Consider the following 24,364-nt stretch of genomic DNA (forward strand, 5'->3'; position numbering starts at 1 on the left):
TTGTGTTGTCTTGGTTGACTTACTTTGCTCCTCCTTTGGGCTTTGTTAGACATAAACTGAGGTCTCTTCCTGTGGAAGGGGCGTAGCAGTGGTGGAACTACACTCACAGATTTAACTGTTTAAGTGCCCGACTCCCGGGACCACCAGCTATACTCCTATGTTTCACAGAGTCCCCCAATGGACTACAAGAGAGGGATTTTACAGTGAGTACAAAAATTCTATTTTGTCATCACAACTACAAAGAATACAGAGGTATGCATAGGGCATTAGGGTCAATAGGCTTCGCTGAAGCTAGTATGGCAAATATTGTTTATCTAGGTAGCAGTGGGTCACATGGTTTACAACATTTCAAGCAGGCTAATTATATCTGTGTAAAGCATCAATTGGCTCACATATGTACAAATGTACATGCCATCCATTGCACCCACTGCACTAGGTTTCTCTGGGTATAGTTGGAATAGATATGGGGTAATTGAAACAAATAGCTACTATCCCATTGCTAGTTTTAACGGTTTTCACAAGTGTTAAAAAATACTCGTAAAAGAAACATTTTTTATGGTAGCGGATAAGGGCCATTACTGAAAAGCGAGAGGGAAACTTTCTATGCTTACAGCTTCAGAGACTTGTGTTGGTTGAGCACCATAACAATACAGGCTGCAGAACATTGAAATCAATATATTTTCTTCTTTAATTAGAATGCTATATATTTGTAGCTGGTTAGCAATTTGGGGCATCATAGAATTTGTGTTTAAAGCAACCTAATGCAATTCCCCTTGAATTTAATTGGTGTAATCTAACATTTAAACTCTAAAAAGATTAAACGTGTGAGATTAATATCATCAGTACTTGAAATGCTAAGTGAAATTGTAAGACTGTTCAAGTGACAGTAGGCAGAAATGCAGAAGATCCTCTCTTGGCAGCAATGTCACATTGTACAGTCATGGCCAAAAGTTTTGAGAATGATTTAAGTATTGGTTTTCACAAAGTCTGCTGCTTCAGTGTTTTTAGACCTTTTTGTTAAATGTTGCTATGGTATACTGAAGTAAAATTACAAGCATTTCATAAGTGTCAAAGGCTTTTATTGACAATTATATTAAGTTTATTCAAAGTCAATATTTCTTTTTGAAGACCTCTAATTCACCCTGGCATGCTGTCAATCAATGTCTGGGCCACATACTGACTGATGGTCGCCCATTCTTGCCTAATCAATGCTTGGAGTTTGTCAGAATTTGTGGGGTTTTGTTTGTCCACCCGCCTCTTGAGGAGTGACCACAAGTTCTCAATGGAATTAAGGTCTGGGGAGTTTCCTGGCCATGGACCCAAAATTTCGAGCCACTTAGTTATCACTTTTGCCTTATGGCAAGTTGCTCTATCATGCTGGAAAAGGCATTGTTCGTCACCAAACTATTCTTGGATGGTTGGGAGACGTTGCTCTTGGAAGATGTTTTGGCACCATACTTTATTCATGGCTGTGTTCTTAGGCAAAATTGTGAGTGAGCCCACTCAATTTGGCTGAGAAGCAACCCCACACATCGATGGTCTCAGGATGCTTTACTGTTGGCATGACACAGGACCTAATGAAGCACTCGCCCTTCCTTCTCCAGACAAGCGTTTTTCCTGATGCCCCAAACAAATCTGTAATCAGAGAAAATGACTTTACCCCAGTCCTCAGCAGTTCAATCCCTGTACCTTTTGCAGAATATCGGTCTGCCCCTGATGGTGGTTGTTGGAGAGAAGTGGCTTCTTTTGTGGCCTTCTTGAACACCAAGCCATCCTCTGAAAGTCTTCCCCCTCACTGTGCGTACAGATACTCACTCCTGCCTGCTGCCATTCCTGAGCAAGCTCTGCACTGGTGTTGCCCCGATCCTGCAGCTGAATCAACTATAGGAGATCCTGGCGCTTGCTGGGTGTTCTTGGGTGCCCCTTCAGGTGTTCTTGGGTGCCCCTTCACATCTATTGAACCTCTCTCCTTGAAGTTCTTGATGATCCGATAAAAGGTTGACTTAGGTGCAATCTTACTAGCAGCAATATCCTTGCCTGTTAAGCCCTTTTTGTGCAAAGCAATGATGACTGCAAGTGTTTCCTTGTAGGTAACCATGCTTAACAGAGGAAGAGCAATGGTTTCAAGTACCAACCTCCTTTTAAAGTTTCCAGTCTGTTATTCTAACTCAATCCGTATGACAGAGTGATCTCTAGCCTTGTCCTCGTAAACACTCACCTATGTTAACGAAAGAATCATTGACCTGATGTCAGATGGTCTTTTTGTGGCAGGGGCTTTGAAATGAATTGCAATTCATCTGATCACTTTTCATGACATTCTGGAGTATATGCAAATTGCCATCATAAAAACTGAGGCAGCAGACTTTGTGAAAAATATTATTTGTCATTCTCAACATTTGGCCTTGACTGTAGTAGCTCAGATGTTTATCCCTATGGGTTGAAACTGAGGTTGTCATCATCAATGAGTCTGTAACATTGTCATTCCATAGTAATAAGTAAAGATACTGCTTGTGGGCTACAGATAACTTCATTAACAGGACTAGAGGCTATCTGTGGCACCACTTGCACAGATTCAGCAGCCTTCCTCTCAGACTTGCTCCTCTGAATATACTGGTCTGCAGGAGCAGCTGAAGCTGTTGGTGGGCTTTTGTATCTCAATACCCTTCCTCTCCATGATATCAGCTAAAATGGTGCTTGTTACGAGGTTTGTGGTACAGTTGCTGTTTACATTTCCTACACTGTCCTCGGGAATCTAAGAACCGTGCCGGGGCACACTGAATGGTTAGGTAGGTACGTGTAGAGTTATTAGCGAAAGTTTCTCCAAATGACATTAAGATTTTAACAGGCAAAAATATAGTCATGTTATCCACAGTGAAGCCATCTGACATCCCCCTCATTTTATGCTTTTATATGGTTTTCCTTATTTTGCCTTAGTCAGAACTTATGTCTGTTTTCTTACACTGGTTCTAGGAGGAGGCAGCTAAATGGGCACGAGAAGAGGAGGAGGCTACACAGCGATTGTTGGAAGAAGCACGGTTGCGGCAGGAGGAAGAGGAGCGCAGAAAGCAAGAAGAGGCTCAGAGGCAAAAAGAACTTCAGAGACAGAGGCAACAGCAGCAGGAAGCACTCCGACGCTTGCAGCAACAACAGCAGCAGCAGCAACTGGCCCAGATGAAGGTTGTAGGAAATCCTTAGGCACCCATACTATGTAGAATGTAATGTCCAGCTTGTTCAACAACTTATGTATCTATATGTATTTTTTGTTGTTCATACTTGCAAAAATAATATAAAAATAATTATATATTTGTGCTAAAACCATAATGTGCACATATTTATTCAAGTCAAAAAACGTGTATGTTTACATTTTATTCCATTTGTAGTAATTGCTGACTTTTCAGTGTCTGCTATTGTTACTGTCTCTATCAGGGGAAGGTAACCTGCGGCTCTCCAGGTGTTGTGAAACTACTAATCCCAGCATGCCTTGCCACCTATCTGCTGGTTATCTACTGGCAAAGCATGCTGGGACTTGTAGTTTCACAAACAGCTGGAAAGCCGTAGGTTGCCTACCCCTGGTCTTATATATAATGGTTGTGGCATGTCTTATGTGCTTTAATGATTGGTGTCCTTTTACCTTGTGTTTTCATCTTAGTTGCCATCTTCATCCACTTGGGGGCAGCAGGTGAATTCTGGCGGATCCTCTCAGTCAGCATTATCTTTGGCTGAGATACAGAAACTTGAAGAGGAAAGAGAACGGCAGAAGCAAGAAGAGGTGTGTGTGATTATTTTATTAAAGTGGAAAGATGTGTAACAGGATAAAGCTCATTAAGACTGCCTTCACTTGTTATATTTCAGTTTATTTAAAAGTTTCTGAATCCTTGTGCCCTGTTTTGTGGTGAAATCAATACAGCACAAAATATTGATTATATAGGCCAGTGGTTCCCAAACTGTGTGCCTAGACTCCCTGGGGTGCCTCGGTCAGGGTCAGTGGTAAGCAAGGCGGGGGACTACTTGGTAATTATTTTGGCTTAGGGGTGCCTTGAAAAAATTATGGAGACCCCAAGGGTGCCTTGAACTGAAAAAGTTTGGGATCCACTGATAGCCGATTCTCAAGAAACTCCTTCTCTTCTCCCCTTTAAATAAGTATAATTTATTTGTACGCCTCCATTGTGAACAGGATGGGAAAATGTAACAGGTTTGCAAGTTGAAAAATACAAATGGTTTTTATTAATCTCCTGTCCAGTTAGACATGAATGCAGTCGTGGGGGCACTAACTGGTGAATTACCATCACAGATCCGCGATGTTGCGACTACCTGGAAATGTGCGCAACCACGATGCTCGGGGGAACATTGCGACTAATTTATTTCTCCCTGTTGTGTCATCTACTGGTAACGGGGACAGACATAGAATATCCAAACATAAGTTGATTATGTTCTTTTAATTCAGCAACGACGACAGCAGCAGGAGATGAAGACTGTGCAGCAGCAACAACAACAGCAGCAAAAGATGCCTGGCTGGGGCAATGTGGGTAAAACTACTAGCAACATGAAGTCTCTCCTGGAGATCCAACAGGAAGAAGCTAGGCAAATGCAAAAGGTGCAGCCACAAGGTGGCCGTGGCCGACCAGCAAACATCACTCTTCCCCCTGCCCCTGCCCCTGCTCCTGCTCCTCCTGTGAGTATGGCCAACAATACAGCTTAATGTTGCTCTGTTAAAAGCGCTGTTCCTTCTTGAAATGTGAATGTTTTGCACAGCACAGAAAGTTAAATCAAATATTCAAAATATTTTTTTTCATATTCAGAAATACTTCAATGTAGGAAAACAAAAACTAGAATTCTTCTAATAGCACACAGTCCATTAACTTGTGCAGTTACCTGCTAAAGAAGAAACCCCAACATGAATCTTAATCATACTGGTGGTTGTCTTTTCCTACCTCGCTGCTGGGAGATGCATGTAGTAGGAGAAGAGCTGGGTGGGGCTTCATGGCACAATTTGTCATCAACCCCCACCCACCTAAGTAAAACCGTGCATGGGAATGTTTATTTAGGTGGGCGAGTGTTCTTGCCAGCCTTGCTCTATCAGAGTCCGTGTGGTCTCTCCCGCTAATTCAGGAGAGTCGGCACTGAGGGTTTTACAATTATCTTAACCATGATCCAAGACCAGTTTCAGTGCTCCTTGGCATTCAGAATGTATCAGGATCTGTATTGAACAGATGTGGTGCGGTTCTTCCCGAAGAAATAACGTCATTTGTTTTGCGAATGGTTCTAGAAATCTTTCTCCCACCTTTGACGTTAGTTGGTCACTTTCCGCTTAACAGCCTTAGCAGTCTTCATGTAACTCAGTACAATTAGAGATTATGGTGGGTATTCAATTGTTAGCGAGTTTGGAAGTTCGAGCGTGCTAAGTCATTTTTTTGCTATTTTACCTTATTTTCGAGCGCGAAAACTTCTCACGCAATTCTAATCTTTTTTTTTTTTTCTTTTTTTTTTTTCCCCGAAACTGTGTTATCGCGCTCCAAGCGTTTGTCAATGTTAAAGTATAGGCTGGCTGCAAACCCTTAGCGGAAAAAGCTATTTAATTGTTTTTTTAACGCTGAGTGTGAAACAGGCAAATCTGCTGTTTCATCTCGCACCTCCTTGGTCTGCTCAAAGAAAAAATTTTTTTATTAAGCTAAGAAAAATATACATTAAACTGAAAAAATCGGTGTAAAAGTTCATAAAAATAACCTAAAAACAGAAAAGTACTTAAAGTGTATAATAATTAATAATTTTTTGAAATTTCCCCCTTTAGAAAAAACCATAGTGGTGCATGTATTTAAACTTTTTTATATTATTTTTTATAAGGGGGGGGGGGGGTGGTTGTGCCAAAGTATCATGTTTTTTTGGGGTTTTTTTTAAAAGCAAAATCGTTTGCTCCCCACTCTAGTCTTCGTCCTAGTGCTGGCAGGCTATTGATGTGTGAGTTAAAATCTTTGAAAAATTTGACGTAGGGTTCCCCCTAATTTAATTGAACCAGCACTAGGCAAACCAACCGGGGTGATAGGCACTATAGCAGGGGGGAGGGAGGGGGGGAGGAACGCAGTTTGGGTCCCACGGCCATAATGACTAAACACCCACAGACTGTTCAGCGATGGCCTGGATTCCCTAGGGATTGTGGTTCGCTGCAAAATGTAAGCGGGCCACCCCCCTAGGGACACCCAGGCCAGTGCCGATAGCACTAGGGCTCTTCCTACTACCCCTGGGCTATGGGTAGTAGGGTAATAAGGATTTTGGATTAAAAAAAAAAAAATTGATTTGTGGAACTACATGTCCCAGCCAGCCATGTTGTCCTAAATAGTGTGGGCATGCTGCTACTTGTCTAACTGCAAGCATCAGCGTACCCATAGCACCCAGGGCTTGTTTGCACTTGTAGTAGAACCACAAGTGCCAACATGCCCTTACACCCACGGCTGGCTGTGATCTGTAGTTCCACAAAGCACAATGTTAAATAAAAGCACAACACCCTCATTCCAACCACAAATCTTTATTAAAAATAATAAAACCCCATGAAATACAGTAAACACCCTCATGTACACCATATAGATTTTTATTTTAAAAAAAAAAAAAATACTCACCATGGATGAAATCCTCAGTTATATGATGCTTTACTTACACACACTCATTTACGCAAAGTCCCAACAAATATTTGTACCTTACAAATGTCCATGCTTGGCCAGTGTTCAAGAAATGTTTGTAAATTTCAAAAAATGTACCTCCTTGTAAAATCTTTAATTCTGCTGTACAGGGGGGGCCATTGTTGCTTGCAGTGCTGGGGCCCTTCTTCATTGCAGTGTGGGGGCCCATTCTCTTGTGCAGTGCTGGGGCCCTTCTTCATTGCAGTGTGGGGGCCCATTCTCTTGTGCAGTGCTGGGGCCCTTCTTGATTGCAGTGTAGGGGCCATTCTTGATTGCATTAATTTACTTTTATTTTTTTATACTAAAATGACTGCCTTAACCACTCCTCATTTCAAACTCGCTAGGACCAATAATAGAGCGCGAGGGGGTGCATGCAAAAAAACAATTGAATTGAGGGTTTTGTTTTTTTAAACGTGAGCTCGAACAGGAAAAAACGAGCGCCGTGTTCCTTTTGGTTTTGTTTTATAAACTTAATAGCTATGTAAGTTCTACCAAACAATCATCTAACACGGGCACTTTTCCTTTAGCCCTTTTGTACAACATATTGGGCATCTCGATCTGTTTAGCATTTATGTGCTTGTCCCAAAGCATAATGGGAGGTTACTTTTACACAGGTTTGATTCTGGAATTAAGTTTTTTCAATACACACACCTTAATCTTGTTTACACAAGCATTTCCTTTACATGGATAGTTGTATATTTGAATTTGTATTTTCATTATATTCCTTTTAATGTAATGTTAAGGCTCCATGTCCTGTTGGTGTGTATTTAAAAACCTCATCTGATCTCTCTTTACAGTGTAGTGGTAGCACTGGTGCTGGTTAGACTTTCTGTGTGTGGGTATATTTGCCAGTGACAAATCTAACAAATGTATCAAGTCACTTTATTCCTGACAGGTTTTGCTTTTGTTTTTGGGGAGTTTTAAGAAGTTTTATTGATTATCTTGTTACAGAAACATGTTTGTCTATTTTGTTTTATTAATTTAAAAGTAGAACAAATACAGCCATACGAAGAAAACTTAAGACTCAATAATACAGCCTATATGTATGTCACGTACAGCTCTGTCTGCATTTCTTAGAATATTTCTTGCTCCCTTTGTTTTGTAGCAGCATCATAACACTAACAACAGCATTAGCAGCTCCGGAAGCTCTGTGTGGGGCAGTCTGAATAACAATCTGAGCCCCCAGTGGACAACTGACTCCATAAGCAGCATCTGGAGTAGCCCAGAAAACAAGGCGTCAAGTGTTGGATTCTGGGACGATGCCGTGAAAGTGGTAGCACCCCGTAACACTGTAAATAAGAACAAGACCAATGCCAGGTAAAAATTGTGATTTCCTCTGTGTGCATAATTTGTTTGTTCAACTGGTAGTCACAAACATGTATTGCAGTGATGGTTCTAACTGTAGCTTCCCCTCTGTCTTCTCAGCAAGCCATCGGGGGTGAACAGCCGGCAGAGTAAGAAAGTTGAGCAAGAAGAGAAACTTGTTAAACTATTCCAAGGAGCAACTAAGTGTTCCGACAGCTTCACCCAGTGGTGTGAGCAGACTCTGCATGCGCTCAACACTGCCCACAGCCTGGACGGTGAGAGGAGTTATTTATATTTCATTATACACTGTTCATGTTGGGTACTTTGTAGTGTTCATTTCTGTGGAATAGCTAGAAGTAGCTAATGCAATATGTTTCTTTTAGAAATGAATACTTTAAGGGCTCATTTGTACCTTACTGCTGTTAATGCATTTTTCAGACTCTAATTGATACCTTAAAAAAAAAATAAAAAAAAAAAAATGAATGGTCTGTTAGCCCATTTCCACTATGGAGTGCTAATATTTGAATTCTGCGCTTACAGTTTTAAAACGCGCCATGATCTGTTTCTCATACTTGCCATACTGCTTTGTTTGTACAGTGCCCACATTTGTGTCCTTCCTGCATGAAGTGGAATCTCCCTACGAGGTCTATGATTATGTCCGTGCATATCTTGGGGACACCGCAGAAGCAAAGGATTTCTCTAAGCAATTTCTGGAGCGCCGGAATAAGCAAAAAAACGCTCTACAAAGGCAACAACAGGTATAATAGCAACACCAAGGGCTGGCAGCTGTGTAACTGGGAAGTAGTGACTAATGCTAACTGCATGAACGCTAAATACTGGTGTCCACATCTGAGAACCCTCCACTCTCTGAATATAAGAGAGTTGTAGCCATTCTGTAATATCTGAATATTAGCACATAGAAATTGCATTCACTTTGGGAAGATGGCTGTTAAAGCAGAAAATATTAAAAGGAAAAACAATGTCTCTTTCTGTTTTGTGTGTGACATATGTCTTCACATGATTTACCTGCTATCTTGTCAATGTGGATGCAGTTATTGAGAATAAAAGCTTTCTCTTCTGGATTACTGGAAGTGTCCTAGTCTGAAATCTGGTACTGGAAATATTTGATATACAGTTCCTGGAATTGTAAGTTGTGCGTGCACCTGAGGCTTTCCTAATGCGCATTACCCAATACAACACTCTGTTGTGTTTTAGCAGGAATCTGGGTGGGCTGTGTACCAGACAACTCAGCATAATTCACAGCAGGCAACACTAGAAACTGCACAAAGCGCTGGACGCAAGAAAAAGAAACAGAAGATGGTTCGGGCGGATCCAAGTCTTCTAGGCAAGAATCTGTACTTTCACTATCTTTCCCCACTTATGTTTAGGCAATATATTTCCTTTTTTGCTTATTTGAATTAATCTGATCTGTTTCAGAGCTTTAGAATTGCTCCCTTTAGTGCATTTCCCCTTAATTTTATTGCTCATTTCTTGCTTTGAAGCGCTGTTGTGGTGACCCTAACCTTCTTACATCTCCTGATTTTCACCTTCCTTGTCTGTCGGCATATTTTTTTACCTTGCGTCCCTCTTCCCTTCATGCCTGTCTTTCTCTTGTTTCTACTATATGATCTGTCATGTCTGTTGTTTTTTTTTTGCTTGTTCTGAACATCTCCTAAGTCTCCTGTGTCCTGTCCTGGTTATGATGCTACTGTTCCACATACTTACACTACTCCTGTTCTCTCCCACTTTATTGCATACCTCTTATTTTCTCTTGTTTTCTTCCAGGGTTTTCCGTCAATGCTTCCTCTGAGAGGTTGAACATGGGGGAGATAGAGACTTTGGAAGATTACTGATCCTTGCGATGGGGTAGGGGTAACGTGTTCCCCACCCCTACCTCGGCTTCAATGGGAGGGGGAAGCCAAACATGACAGCACCCCCCAACACACTCCCAGTGCCCTGCTGGGGTATTCACAGGGCACCCTCCCTCAATGCTTTAGGAGAAGGACGATTGAAGGACATCCTCCCCCCTCCACTATGCTAGATATCCCACTTCGTGGAGAGGGCACCTTGAGGGGGGGTAGAGATTGAGTTATGGGGAACTTAACTCATCTTCATTACAGTACTGTAAGGTCTCGTTTCAGAGGCTTGCACAGTCTGTTGCTTTTTCCACCGTTATTAGGTGGAGAGAGAGAGAGAGAGGAGGCTTTTGGGTTGGACTTTGCACCTCCCCTCACTGCTTTGTTGGGGTTCAGCTCTATGGATTGTGTAAGGGCAGCATGAATATATGTGGAGCTTTTGTTAGTGTGAACAGTGCACAGCCTTCCCCTGCTCTGCTGGCGAGGGTATGCTACAAAGGTAAGACTGGTATCGCACTCCTATCTCTCATCCACCCCACACCTTATTATCACATGTGCATTTTTTAAGTGATAATTTTTGGTTTAATTATTTGCAATGGGAGCAGAATTTACACCTATTTGTGTTATATGTACAGTTGACTATAAACAATTTGCTGCAAAATATATACAGACACAATTTGGTGCTGTTAAGTCCTTGCAGATCTGCTCCCCCTGCGTAATATATACACGTAGACGTACAGGAAGGTGTGTGGATAGGAGGCAACACACTTATGTTTACACAGCTCCCGGACCACTGTAAAGTTTTGCCCCAGTGTGCAGTGATTTGGGGGGGATGCCAGGCCTGACCTCAATAAAGCGCTGGTTGTATTATAACACATTTCTGATTTGGATGCCTTATTGCTTTGTGAATGTCAGGATGGTGCAGAGGAGCCTCACATGTCAACTATATGTCTGCCACAGTCTTCCTCTATGACCTGAGAAGTGCCAGCATTCGGACAATCAAACTCTGACAGCTGCCACCACAAAAAGTGATCTCATGACTTAACCAATAAAGGCTATTCCATGGGCTCTTCTGTGGCTAAGCAGACCCGAGTCATCCTGCTCCCTGCTAATGCTTAATGGAATTGTGTGAGTTATCAAACAAATCAGACCTGTATCATGAAGACTACTAGCCTTCTGCCATAATCCAGTGGAGGCGCGAAGATGCAGCTCAGGAGTGCAAATGTGCGGGAGTGAAAATAAAATTATAACATGGGATTTTGCATTATATTATCAGGTCATTACATGAACAAAAGTCCCAGAGACACAATTGTATTAAAATCTAATTTATTTTACAAATTCTTTTCACTGAAAACTTCCTATTTATTTTCCTTTTAAGGATTTGGTACGCTCTATGAGCTCAGTGGTTGGGTGTGTGAGGATTCTGGGAAAACAAATTATCAAAGGGATGTTTGAAACGAAAACCAGACAGTTTCAATGGCAGCACTGTTCTCTGCATGTATGTAAAGAAATGTCTTTCACAAAACCAATGGGATATTTCACCTTGATATCTTTGGTGCAAACACTTTACCCAGAAATGTTCCCAGTTTTGTTTTATGAGTATTAGAGGGACACGGAGCTTCATTGGAGGAAATCACTGAATGTCCTCTAGAAAGTCAAATACTGACTATTAACTGGTGTTATTGAGTTTCAGCTGATGATCTGAAAAATCACTGTATCTCCTAGGATGTTTACTGCTGAGTAAAGTATTACACAGATTTTCTTGGCAAGGTTCTCATTCAAATATTTAAAAAAAAAATTATTATTTTTTTTTTAATGTAGAAGTTCAATTTATTTAGAGGACTTGTGTGGAGTACTGTTCCTGCTGCTACATATGGCTGCTATAACCTAACGTCGGCACCATCCAGCCTCAGCATTGCTAGAACACTCAGGAGACTGTTTTAGTTGTTGACCAGTTAAAATAAACTAATAATAAACACACAACACTGTATCTACTCGGGAGAATTTCCATACATTTACTGCAGAAACGACAGAAAGTGACCGTTACCATACTTCTCTTTTTTGTGGGAGGTGGTGGTTTTGGGAAAGGAATGTTGCTGGGTGGTTCTGGTTCCTGACATGGCTGAGTAGGAGGGCTATGAGGGGAGTGTGAGGTGTCTGGGGTGTGTGTGTGTGCTTCTCTCTTGATCCTCAGCTAAACATTTCCATCCTCACTGGACAGAGACACCTTTGTTAACCCAGAAGGCTGCAAGGTCTCCATAACGTCTCACCTCCCTCACACTCTACATCTTCCCGGCCGTAGACAAACATGCTGTGCACAGGGACCCCACAACTTGTCCTGCTGCTGCTTTTTACTGGAAGTTTGCTCCCTCCGTTCCTCACAGGTAATATGAAAAACCTTATGTATATGTGGGGTACACTATAATCTGCACTGTAGGTCCTACATCTCATTAGATGACTGTTGGGCCTCTCACTGAAATGTTTGCGTCAAGATGGATTTGCCTGTAGGAATTAGCCATTGTTCACCATGTTTCATTTAAATCCTAGACTCTGATTTGGGAATCCGCTCTATGTTTGTCTTTCTCTGGGACGGTTGTGTGTTTGAACAAATTTAAAATATTCTGATGTATGCACTTTATCTTATGCCAAAAACATCATGTTAATACAGTTAATTGAAATGAAATATGTACACGCTGTCAGACATTAATAGCTTTGTTAGATACTTTATGACGCGGACGTACGCCAATGTAATGTACATATCTGCTTTTCTGTAAATAAGTTGATGTAATATTTGCGGCTGGACACGGGTTGGGTCTGCTCAGGGCTCTCCAAGTGGACAAGGTGCCCTTTGTTAAGGTAACAGGGCGCCTTTCATTCTGTCACTGGACATTCGCCCGTTGTGGCTACTAACTGCTGACGCCGGCCACGGATCCGGCCAGTGGCCTATTTGCTTTTACCTACTCACTAATTCACTTTAACCCTCCCCATGCTGAAAGCTCTTGTAGTTCAGATGTTTCAGGTTTTAAAATTCCCCAGAGGGAACAGGACAGAGCAAATAAAAATTGTTTTGATGCAAGTTTGAATAAAGGACCTAGCAGGATGGTGTGACAAACCAGATCAACATGGTCCAGTGAAGGCTTGGGTAGACAAAGCATTGACATACTGTTGTCACTGTATTTATTGTGACATATTTACATAACACACTGCAGCTTTCCAATGTGGGAAGTCAGCAGATGTGCCATGCAGAAACACAGAAGGCCTCTGCAATGTGGTTACTAAAGCAGACTGACTAGATATTTCCCCGACATGCAGAAAACAAGGAATTGTTACAAGCTGATACAATGCTTTACACCCTCTTCATTTAGCAGAGTAAATAACCACCAAAGCTGGAAGTGCTGATTTCTTATGTTGAAGGTCCATAAAATGTGCAGATCATTGGCATTTCTAAAGATTGTCCATTGGTGCAGGCCCATAGAAAGCTTAGTACAGTGACTCCCAATCACTGTATCGCCTGATATCAGTCTGTACGGGAAACTAGATTTTATGTTCAAAAGCGAAACTATTAAAATAAGTAGAATATATACAAATGTGAATATGTAAATGTATTGTTATTTAAACAAATGTTTAATTCATTTTGGTTTTCCCAACTAGCCTCTAACCATAAGTAGACTCATTTATTCCAATGTCTGTTGCCTGATTGCAAAATCCGTGTGCATTGCCTCATAGGAGGAGTATAATAATGTAATTTCCTCCGTTATGTGCTCTTTTAATAAAACTAAGGAGCAACAGCCTCCATGAAATGGCTACAACCATCTTTATACAGCTGGGATTTTTTTTGCTGTATTGTAGAATTTATTTAGAGTATATATTCATTATTGCTACACTCTTCCTATGAACAGGTATAGCACAGGTCTCTTGTGTCTGGTTTATGGGGTGGAACGTTATGGGTGCTTGGTTCCTCCGGGAACACTCTGTATCCGTGTTGCCTTGCTTAGTTTGTAATGGGTTTGTAAACAGGGCTTATGGCGCACCAAGAGAAGTTTAATAAGCTGTGCTGGAGATGTCCTTATTGTGTTTGAAAGGTTGATCATAACACAGAATCTGAGTAATTCTAAGAGCATTTTTCTTTGGTTATCACTAGTATTGTAGCTCACAAGCCGTAAACAGCCTGAGTTCTGTTAAAAAATATATGTGGGTAAAAACTTTGACCACCTTCTCCTCTTGGTGCCATTAGTTCTTTTTTAAATCATGATGTGACGAAGGGGAATTCTGGGAACCACTGGTGACATTTTCAGTCTCTATCGGTCATTGTTCACATGAGAGCAGCATGCACAAAGGAAGTGTCTGTCAGCCAGATGAGTGTGTGTTCTGTATGTTGCATGCTGCAATGACTGCACCTTGGTCTTCTTGGTAAGAACCCCATCTTACTTTGTTTTACATAAGAGCAGATATAGACCGAAAATAGGTAGCGTTCCCATGGCTTAAGTTTACATGCTGAATAATGTACCTCCTACTGTAAAATATAAGGATATGTAATATGAGCAAGACATTCCTGACATCACCAATCACCAGCCATTAGGCAATATATTGTATATTACATATGGTTTCATGTATTGCCTATTATAAGACAATTAGAAGTACCCAAGAAGTTGACTATTTAACTGCTTGAGGCTGCAAACTTAAGTGCTCTTTGTAGATGGTTCTGAAATTAAAGCAAATTATTTATAATACTGGATTCAGCATTCCTTATAATGCACAGGTTTTCCTAATGAACATTGAGGTGATGACCACAGCTCCCTCTAAACTGTGTTGCCCTTGGAATGAAATTGTGAACAATGCAGCTCACAGACGTGAACATCTCTGAATAAGCTTTTAACATTGAATTTTCCTGACAAATTCAGTGCTAACACTATGATTTCCAGAAGCATAGCAGAGCAGTGGTCGTAAGTTCAGAACTCTGTTTATACAGATCTTATCTACATGTATTGCTGACATACTTATTAGTAAAATTCCAAACACCTCTTTTCACAGATAGTCATTTGGCTTATATTTGCTTGCTCCATGCCCCAAAAAAAATTACTGCCTTGTGAGAAGTTTTAATTTGCCAGAAAAATGCCGTTTTTGATTTGTAAACATAAGATATCTGTATTTTAGCCAAAGGTGGGCCTAAACATTGTCACTGAAGCAACGCATCCTCACAACTTGCACAAATCAGCATATATATTTGTATTTGTGTGATATAGACATAACGTTGACATTTTAATAGTCTTTAGATGCACACATTTAGACAAGAAGCCAGGAGATTTGCAAATGTATAATGCCAAACTGGTGCTTTCACAGGTCTGACCGGCACCAGCTCGGATGTAGCATCCAGGGCCCTTTAGCTACACCTCTATGTACTCGTATTGCAGACTAGGAACATACAAATTGGTTAGTCTCTCTGGCTGCATTTGATCATCAGATAAAAATAACACAGTATTTTAAAAACTTACTATTACATATACATTCATTTGTGAATGGATAGCCTTCATCTCTTAACACCTTGCTGGTTGGGTCTGTCAAGAAGACATTTAAGTAGTAAACTAAATACTGGAGTACTGCAGTCTTCCTAAACCTGTATTAGACTAGAGTTACTAAATAGTCATACAAAACTTGTTCACATATCATTGGATATAATGATGTGACAGCTGAATCACAATCACTGAAACACAATTTCATATATCAGATCGTTCCCGTCAGATTATTCTCTTTTAGTATGTATGTGTTTATAAAACACTGGTCGTCCTATAAATGTGTAGTAGTTAGAATATTATATATTCTAATTGCAATCCATTTTCTATGTGTAGTAGAGTAAATAGAATATTCTATATTTCTGCCTAATCCAATATGGTTTAAAAGTGGGTGGTCAGCAGATAGTGATGCTGAACCTCTCTTCACACGAACGCCACATCATGTTCAAGTGTGAGTTCCAGTAAGGCTGGGTATTGGGCAAATCACACGATGGACGACCATTTGGGCCCTTATTGCTTTAGTGTGTACGCTCCAACGATCAACAATTATCGTTACAAAGCTCATTGTATCGTTTGATATTACAAATGGACTAAAAATCTGTGAACGATGTTCCAATTCTGCAGTGTGTACGCACTCACGACAAACAGTGTAGGCAGATCTCCATAGAGTTTACAGCCACAATTCTTTCAGCTGATGGTTATGACAGATCTGAAGGTAAAACATGTATAGTGTGTACACATTAATCGGCATCCTGATCAGGACTTCCAGTCGTTGGTAAAATTGTTAAAATCACATTTGGAGAAATGTTCTGAAGCTTGTACCCAGCCTTTCTCTAGAAATATTATAGGAAAAAAAGTTGGAACACTGTTGCATTATACAGGAATGTTTAACATCAAAACTTATTTTGTATTTTAAATACTGCTTTAGATTAATTTTAGATGGATGTTTATTTACAAAAAAAACACATTTTACAATGGTTTTCCCAAATGGTTTGTTTTTGATCTGCTGTTCAATTTGTTCTCCTTCTCCAAGGACATTTTAACATGGCTTTTCACATGAAGTCTAATTTTCAGGAATTATTAGAAGTACTTTGCAAAATTATGAGGGGGTTGTTTTTTGGGGATCGGGGGTGATTTTAAATAAATTTAGTGTAAATTCTATATTTTACCTGACTTTCAGCCTCTTTCAATGTTAGACTCTTCCACAAGTTTACTTGAAACTGACAGCTCAACATGGAAGCTGCGTTGTCTGTATTCACTCCTTTGCACTCCTACACAATACAGATAAATAGTGCCAGTGCATGGTCACGCATCCAGAAGTTTCTGTGTATAATCGCACATTTGGGGACACTTAATGTCCCTTTATCAAATAACTATATTAATATTTTGATAAAGGGACACCAAATGTTGGATTAAACCCAAATGCTCTGAGCATTTGACTGTGTTTATTCTTCATGTACCTATATTGTTTAGCTCAGCAGCTGCTGCAGTAGACCAGAGACCCCATACAAATAGAGCGAAGGATTATCAGCCCTCATGTTATGAACAGAAAACTATGTTGTAAGGACCTGGTGACAGGTATGGTTAAGTCTATGAGAGGTATTCAATAAAATGCAGTAAATGAAAGTATAAAGCGTTTTTGCTGTATGAATGTGTATTCTTTTGTTTAACAGTATTAGGATTATTCTATACAACTAGTAAAGTTTTAAGTGAACATTATTCTATAAAGTTAGAATAGGATGAAACTAGAATAAAATATTAAAGTATATAATTGGTAATCACTGTGTAAAGTAATGGCATCATCATTTAATTTGGTTTATAACCTCTACTACCTGGACTGATTTCAGGTTGGTAAATGTCACTTCATCTGCTTTTAATTTTAGTTCTGTAGCACTGAACATATAGTTATGTACATTAATTTCAAAAGCATTTCCTACTATTGAATTGCTAGGAGATTATTGAATGTGAAATCTATATGTGCAGATTCGACATTTGGTTTCATTTCTAGATGAGTTCTGTACAATTCCTGGGATAGAACTGCCCCACTGGTCAGGCAGAGCTGGCAGCACAGTGCTAGATTTGCCAGCAGGGTGTGGAATGCGTGTGTCTGTGTGTTCTGCATTCACCGCAGCCATGTGAAGAGAGCGACATTTTCACAAATGTGGGTGTGCTGCTAATGACTGTTTACATAAATAAAACATCCAGTAAATTATTAAAGAGATAAACACTTAAAATGGAACAATAATACTTTGATAATGCATATCTGAAAAGCATTCTAAGTCATTCCTTAAGTAAGGAGACTTTGTTTATAACAGTTATTACAGTTTCCTATCTTAGCAGGGACACTTTCTACTGGACCACTAAATCTCATAGCCTTCATTAAGGGATTAATAAACTACAAACTATGTAAAAGTTTACTTAACATGAGACAATCTGCTGGCTGCCTTTTCTGGGTTTCTTTTTACTTTTCGTAAGAATTGGTCCAATTTATGCAATTGTTTGTGTAACTACTATATCCGTTTATATTAATATACTATATTATTGTCCCTGAATGTAGTCAGTTGATTTTTTTTTTTTGTGCTGCTGCTCTCATTAAACCATCAATGCTTGGAACCTTCTCAATCTCCTTCAGAAGCTCTTCTTCCAGTGTTCCCTGATGCAATGATCTCTAATATCTCCACTGCCTTACTCGGAATATGGTGTGTACAGTTGTTTCACATCACTCACATGGAAGACCATTCTACATTGGTGCATTGCAATGTTTTATCACGGAACTTAAATAGACACTTTGTAGAACTGTACAGGGTCTGCACAACACTTGGTCAGCACTATTTTCATCTTGCCCCTGTTGGACCTTTTTCCACATTAAATGCCACATTACAGCCAACAAAATTCAAATGGAAACCAAATCGTTTTTAGGGAAAAGTGAAAAATAATAGCCCTAAACTTATACTTTTGGAAGCATCTTTTATTATTATTGCAGCGATTCTTTTTGAATAAGTCTATCCACTTTGCACACCTGGGGGTAAATGTATTAATGTCCGGATTCTTCAACTCCGGCATGTTCAGCGTCTTCGGCGATTAAATTTAAAACGGCGCTGCATTGTAAATGGAAACTTCCCTTTACAATGCAGCGCCGCTTTAAATTTAATCGCCCGAAGACGCTGAACACGCCGGAGTTGAAGAATCCGGACATTAATACATTTACCCCCTGGACTCAGCAATTTTATCCCACTCTTTTCTGAAAGAAGTTCAGGGTCTATGAAAACGTGAGGGGGGTCTCCTGTGCACAGCCCTCTTCAGGTCATTCCACAGGTTTGCAATGGGATTGCGTTCTGGGCTCTGTTATTCCAAGTCTTTGATCTTTTATTTTATCAAACCATTCCTTGTTTGATTTTGATTTGTTGTTTGTATCTGTATCATGGTAGAAGGCAAATTTCCTCTAAAGGTTTGTGAAAGAGGCCAGCAGGTTTTTTTTCTACTAAAATATCTTGATATTGGGAGCTATCCATTATGCACTTTTATTCAGGTGCCCCAGCTGAAGACGAGCCCCCACAGCATGATGAAACCTCTATGTTTCACGGTAGGGTATGGTGTTCTTTGGGTGGTGAGCTGTTTTGTCACATGCAGGAAGTGACCAGTTATAGCCATAAATTCCTACAACTCCATTGGTTACTTCTCTAATAAACGTTCTGCCAAAGTTGAGGACACGACAAGGAGAACGTTCAGATCTTGGCAATTTCCCTGTTGTACCACATTTTCTCCACTAATTGATAGTCTGTACCATGGAACATGGTACATGTGTTGCCTTTGAAATTTGTCGCATACCACTCTCCTGATTTGGTACCATTCAACAATGATGCTGTAGATGTTTTGAAAGCACGTTGTAGACCATGACTATCCACAGTATGATGCAACCTAGAAAACTGCAAGGCAACCCAACAGGAACAGCTGGTCCCAATAACTTTCATTGCTGGCCGCTATATGCTACTTACATTTCAACATGATTTTTAAAGTGGTTAACTGAGCATAGATAAATCTCTTATGAAAGGGTGTGCAAACTTATGCAACTGGTATATTGCGGTTTTCACACTTTCTTAAATTGTTTTACTTGCATTTTGTTTGCAATATCACATTAAAGGTGGGGAAAATGTCTGATCATCTTCATTTCAGATTTTGCATTACAAACGCCTGTATTTTCAGTAAGGGTGCAGCCATTTTGTGGAATGAACCAATATTGAGAAGGTGCCGGAGTCTATAATTGGTCTCTCCTATTGCCATCACTTATAGAGCTATTATTAGAATAGTAGATGAAGGCCGGCTTGTCTGCCTGTTACTATAACTATTACTCTAGGCTCTGCCTCTCCCAGGGAAGACATTAGGATCACAGACAGAATACATGCAGCCCTTTCCCAGATACAGGGCTCTGCTTTGACGGGAAAATAACATTCCCCATGTAATACATTGCCTTACTAGGAGAACATTTTTTCTACTTTCTTTGAAGAGAGGATTAAAGGTTGAGCAGCTGTTTTAGAATTCGCTCCGTCCTTTTGCAATCTTTACAAAACGATACACCTTATTGGTAAAATCTTTTAATTGTGCAGCAAAGAACAATTTACAATAAAAAAAAAAAAATCATTACAACAATAGTACAGTGTTTTCCCATGTTCTTTTATTTTTTATATTTTCCGTATTACAGAAAAAACTTTTTGAAACCCCAAAACATAGATTATAATAATCTGCACAACAGTAGAATCATAATCGTATACACCAAGCCTCTGAGAAAAACAAATCGTAACATACTTTTGGAAATCAATTTAGATGTAAACAAAGTACATTAGAATTAATGAGCAGCCTGAACGGAGAAAGCAAAGGATGGGGAGGGAAAGGGGGCAAACAAACCCATTATAGAAGAAAAATATGTTCACGCTAAAGACAAAATTAGCTCTTTAATTGCCTATTGGATACCAGGTGGTGGTTTCTAACATCTTTATATGAGCAGCACAGTGGCTAAGTGGTTAGCACTTCTGCTTTACAGCACTGGGGTCATGAGTTCAATTCCCGACCATGACCTTATCTGTGAGGAGTTTGTATGTTCTCTCCGTGTTTGTGTGGGTTTCCTCCAGGTGCTCTGGTTTCCTCCCACACTCCAAAAACATACTGGTAGGTTAATTGGCTGCTATCAAAATTGACCTTAGTCTCTCTCTCTGTCTGTGTGTGTCTATATTAGGGAATTTAGACTGTAAGCCCCAATGGAGCAGGGACTGATGTGAATGAGTTCTCTGTACAGTGCTGCGGAATCAGTGGCGCTATATAAATAAATGGTGATGATGATATAATGGTGACTTGAATATCTTCAATATAAATATAACCCCCATTCAGCATAGGATCTAAAGGAACGGTGGGAGATATTCTGTGTTGCAATATTGCTTTTTTAGTGCTATGACAATTATGACTGACTGGTTTTTTGTTAGTGGAGGGCAGGTTTGGTAACCAGTTTTTAAAGTCTGATGATAGGAGGGCTTCCTGGCCTCCGTGTTGTGTCATTTTGAAACTGGTATTTATAAACAATTATTTTGAACCAAAATTTTCACAAATCTTGTGAAGGTCCAGAAATTGTGGTAGAAAGTGGCTTAATAATGTTTGCACTTTAGAACATTTTGTAATGAAAGCCCTTTCCAGTGACCACGTGTCCTTTAAACTCGGTAAGTCTCTTTTCCTGCCCCCATGCGTCAGTGGGTTTTTTGTTGTTTTTTTTAACCCATATCAGTTGAAATCAAGATGTTTGCAGATATCTTATCCTATATTTATTCTTGGCAGTAAAACGTAATGATTTCAATGCATCCAAGGCCAGTAAGTTTGTTTTGATATGTGTGCATAGTGACAGCCTTGCATATACATATAGAATTGAGTATATGGGAAATTTTAGTTTCTCTCTCTGTTGGAAATTATTTATAGTGCCTCCTGGATCAGATGTATCTTTTTTTTTTATTTTTATTTTTTTTTTTATGGCTATAATTCCTTTATTTCTCCATGTGATGAAAACTGTGTACTCTACACTAGTGCGGTATTTCCACATCATGGACCAGTTTTTATTTTTTGTTTATTTGTGATAATGCCCTATAGGTATCCTTAAACAAGAAGTTATGTTGTTGGGATTTATTATTTTGGTAGGTGCAGTAAAGCAACTTTTGAAAAGTTGGCAAAAAGATCAATTTATAAAGCTCTATTAGTAAAGTGTGCTTTACCTAGGAGCCAATCCAAGGCATACTTAAACATCGCACCTGTGTGAAGGCCATAACTTCCAGGAGTCCTCTGCCTCCTACAGTATATGCTATAGTTTTATGCCTAAAGATGCCCATACATACTGACTGACCCACTGCCAATTTGTTTCAGACTTGGCGACAAACGCTGTGTGTGACCCCAAAACAACTGGCAAACCCGAACATTGGATCTGTTAAATATTGAATGGAATTTGTGGAAAATGTCAGACAATCTCTTGAATTAAGTGTGTGTGTGTAGTCACCATTTGACTAAGTGAACTAGGCCTTGTAGAGTTCTGCTGTGTGTTATTCACATATGGCCATATTAATCTCTTTCACGCTCATTTAGTCCAGAAGTAACCAACCTGTCACCTGTCTTTTCTAGTGATTGTAGAACTAGTACCCTGATGTAGACAATCTGTGTGTTCTGTAGCAAGGGCAAATGCAAAAAAGGCAATTGTACTTGCTTGATATCAACCAATAATAGTTGTTTTAGTAGCAGCTCCAAAACCCAGCAGGATCCAATGTCTCGTTTGGAGTCCTTTAAGAAGAAAAATAGATAAGTGTAAGAGCTGATGGAGAAGTCTATACAAGATCTAATTTTCAGATCCTAAAGAGGACAAATTAGCAGGGAAATTGTTACTTGGGAGATTTCGACTGTCTCCCGTCACTTCCAAGATCTTTTTAATGTGTACTATTGAATGCACCTTCTGCAACAAACTAATCTCTGGTCATGACCTCTTTAAGCCTTCTGGCAATGACATAAATACTGTTTTGCAGCCCTTTCACACTATAGTCTCCTCCTCACCCACAACTCCTGGCCTTGGACACAGACAAGAATGTGTGGTTGGAGTCCTCCTTCCACCACGCTGCACATTCAGAGATCTTCTTACATCCCCATTATTTTTTTGTTAAGTACACAACTCCTTACAGCTGTAATTTAGCTACCCCCCCCCCCTTCCCTGATAACCTCGGCAATTATTTTAACATTTCTCTGCCTTGTCACTCTTACTTTCTAAAGCAGCAGTACCGCATAGCAAATGCATTTGTTTAGATTATACATTAAGCACCTTTTTGTGTATTTCTATCCTACCCCTGCCCTTCGCTACCTACCCCTTCATGATCCCTCTTCACCAGTTTTAGTACTCCTTATCTTTATTCTTTCTCCCTCTGTTCATCTTACCAACTGCTCTTTTTCATCTCCCAGACCTCTACTTCCCCCTTACCCCTAGTCCCTGCTTTGTGTCTCTTGTTAGTCTGACCCTCCCTTCTAGATTGTAAGCTCTTGCGCGCACGGCCCTCTTATCCTGTTGTCCTCCTTTTGTTACCTTTCCCCTCGGCTCCCTTGATTTCCTCATCACCAGTACTCTGCCCTTATTCTCATCTCCCCCTTGTCTTTCCACCTTTTTTTTTATTTATATAGCGCCAGCAAACTCCGTAGTGCTTTACAATTGGGAACAAACATTAATAAAACAATACTGGGTAATACATACAGACAGAGAGGTCACCTTGCTGGCTTTAATCCTGTTAGTTGAGCCCACACTCTGGAGCATGGGTTAAGCTTGCTTTATTTTTCCCCTTTCTCTTGCTTTAGTTGTCTCCCCCTTCCACAGCTGCTTAGTATCCTGTCCTCCACTTATGTCTCCTTGGTGCAAGTAGATTAATAATTTACTGCACTCTGGTTGTATTGCCCATAATGCCATGTCCTGTCTTGTCCTATGTTCTACTGGATTCAAAGTTAACTGCCCTATAGGCAATGTCCTGTTTTTTGTTGAACCACCCCCTCCCATTCTCTATGTACAGCGCTGCGGACACTTGTGGCGCCTTTTATAGATGATAATAATTAGCTCTACTCCTATATCTTTTTCAAGCAACAACCTTCTCAATTACTTTCCTGCAACCTCTGGCACCTCTTCCTTTTTATCCCACGTATCTGAGCACACAAAGTGTTCAAAAACTAGTGCTTTGTGCGCATGCTCAAGAGTAAAAAATATAATATTGTGCACAAGTCAACGTGACCCCAAAGTCTCTACCCTTATCTTTTCCGCATGATACACTATTCTCTCAACCGTATCGCCTCACAGATCTGTTGCTCACTGTCTCTTGTACTCATCCCAGTCTTTTGCTTTTGTTTTTTTAATACTTTATTTGTTTAGACATAAATTTGGTTTTGTATATGAAGAATATAAATTAAAAACAAATTTCCAAACAGCTTACATTCAACATTAGTTTTCATTCAACGCTTTATTAAAATCTGTGAGCGCTTCCACTCTACTGGCATTTCTCCATCATTATTCAAGCTTGCTGTTATTAATCCTAAACTGGAAAGAAGTCTCTCAACTCGGATGTTCCTCCAAGCTTTTTGAGAGACTTTCCTACACTTGCCTCATGCTTCCTTTCCTCACATAACTTATTGGACCCTCTTCAGGCTTTCATTCCCAACACTCTACAAACACTTTACTAACCAGGTTCTCAGCCTATGTATCTAAACACTCAAAGATTTTTGTCCCTCTGCTTTCTCAGTACAAGTATCACATGGCTCAGTCCTACATATACTATATGGACAAAATTATTTGTCCACACCGGTTATTGAATTAAGGTTTTTCAATCCGACCCGTTGACAGAGGTGTATAAAATCAAGCACTTAGCCATGCAGTCTCTATTTGCAAACATTTGTGATACAAAATGGGTCGTTCTGAAGAGCTCAGTGACTTGAAGTGTGGTACTATGATAATATGCGATCTTTTGCAATTAGACGG

At 40.0% G+C, this 24,364-nt stretch overlaps 2 protein-coding genes across 12 annotated transcripts in view; both read left to right on the plus strand.

The window, feature by feature from the left end:
* GIGYF2 (GRB10 interacting GYF protein 2) overlaps positions 1-10,709 on the plus strand; it is a 135,680-nt gene extending 124,971 nt beyond the window's left edge. For 6 of the 10 annotated variants that reach the window (XM_075201728.1, XM_075201735.1, XM_075201731.1 and 3 more), the window contains 8 exons: positions 2,971-3,177; positions 3,650-3,769; positions 4,445-4,672; positions 7,777-7,988; positions 8,097-8,251; positions 8,574-8,734; positions 9,192-9,321; positions 9,762-10,709. In XM_075201728.1, the coding sequence (XP_075057829.1) occupies positions 2,971-3,177; positions 3,650-3,769; positions 4,445-4,672; positions 7,777-7,988; positions 8,097-8,251; positions 8,574-8,734; positions 9,192-9,321; positions 9,762-9,829 (1,281 nt within the window). In that variant the 3' untranslated portion in view covers positions 9,830-10,709. The remainder of the gene's footprint in view (positions 1-2,970; positions 3,178-3,649; positions 3,770-4,444; positions 4,673-7,776; positions 7,989-8,096; positions 8,252-8,573; positions 8,735-9,191; positions 9,322-9,761) is intronic. The other 4 variants (XM_075201729.1, XM_075201738.1, XM_075201730.1 and 1 more) reach the window with 3 other exon arrangements.
* A 104-nt stretch (positions 10,710-10,813) lies between these two features.
* Positions 10,814-24,364, plus strand: part of SNORC (secondary ossification center associated regulator of chondrocyte maturation) — a 36,682-nt gene continuing 23,131 nt past the window's right edge. For both annotated transcript variants that reach the window (XM_075201752.1, XM_075201753.1), the window contains exon 1: positions 10,814-12,216. In XM_075201752.1, coding sequence (XP_075057853.1) covers positions 12,141-12,216 — 76 coding nt within the window. In that variant the 5' untranslated portion in view covers positions 10,814-12,140. The remainder of the gene's footprint in view (positions 12,217-24,364) is intronic.

Source organism: Mixophyes fleayi, chromosome 3 (genome assembly GCF_038048845.1).
Source record: "Mixophyes fleayi isolate aMixFle1 chromosome 3, aMixFle1.hap1, whole genome shotgun sequence".
Classification (NCBI taxonomy): Eukaryota; Metazoa; Chordata; class Amphibia; order Anura; family Limnodynastidae; genus Mixophyes; species Mixophyes fleayi.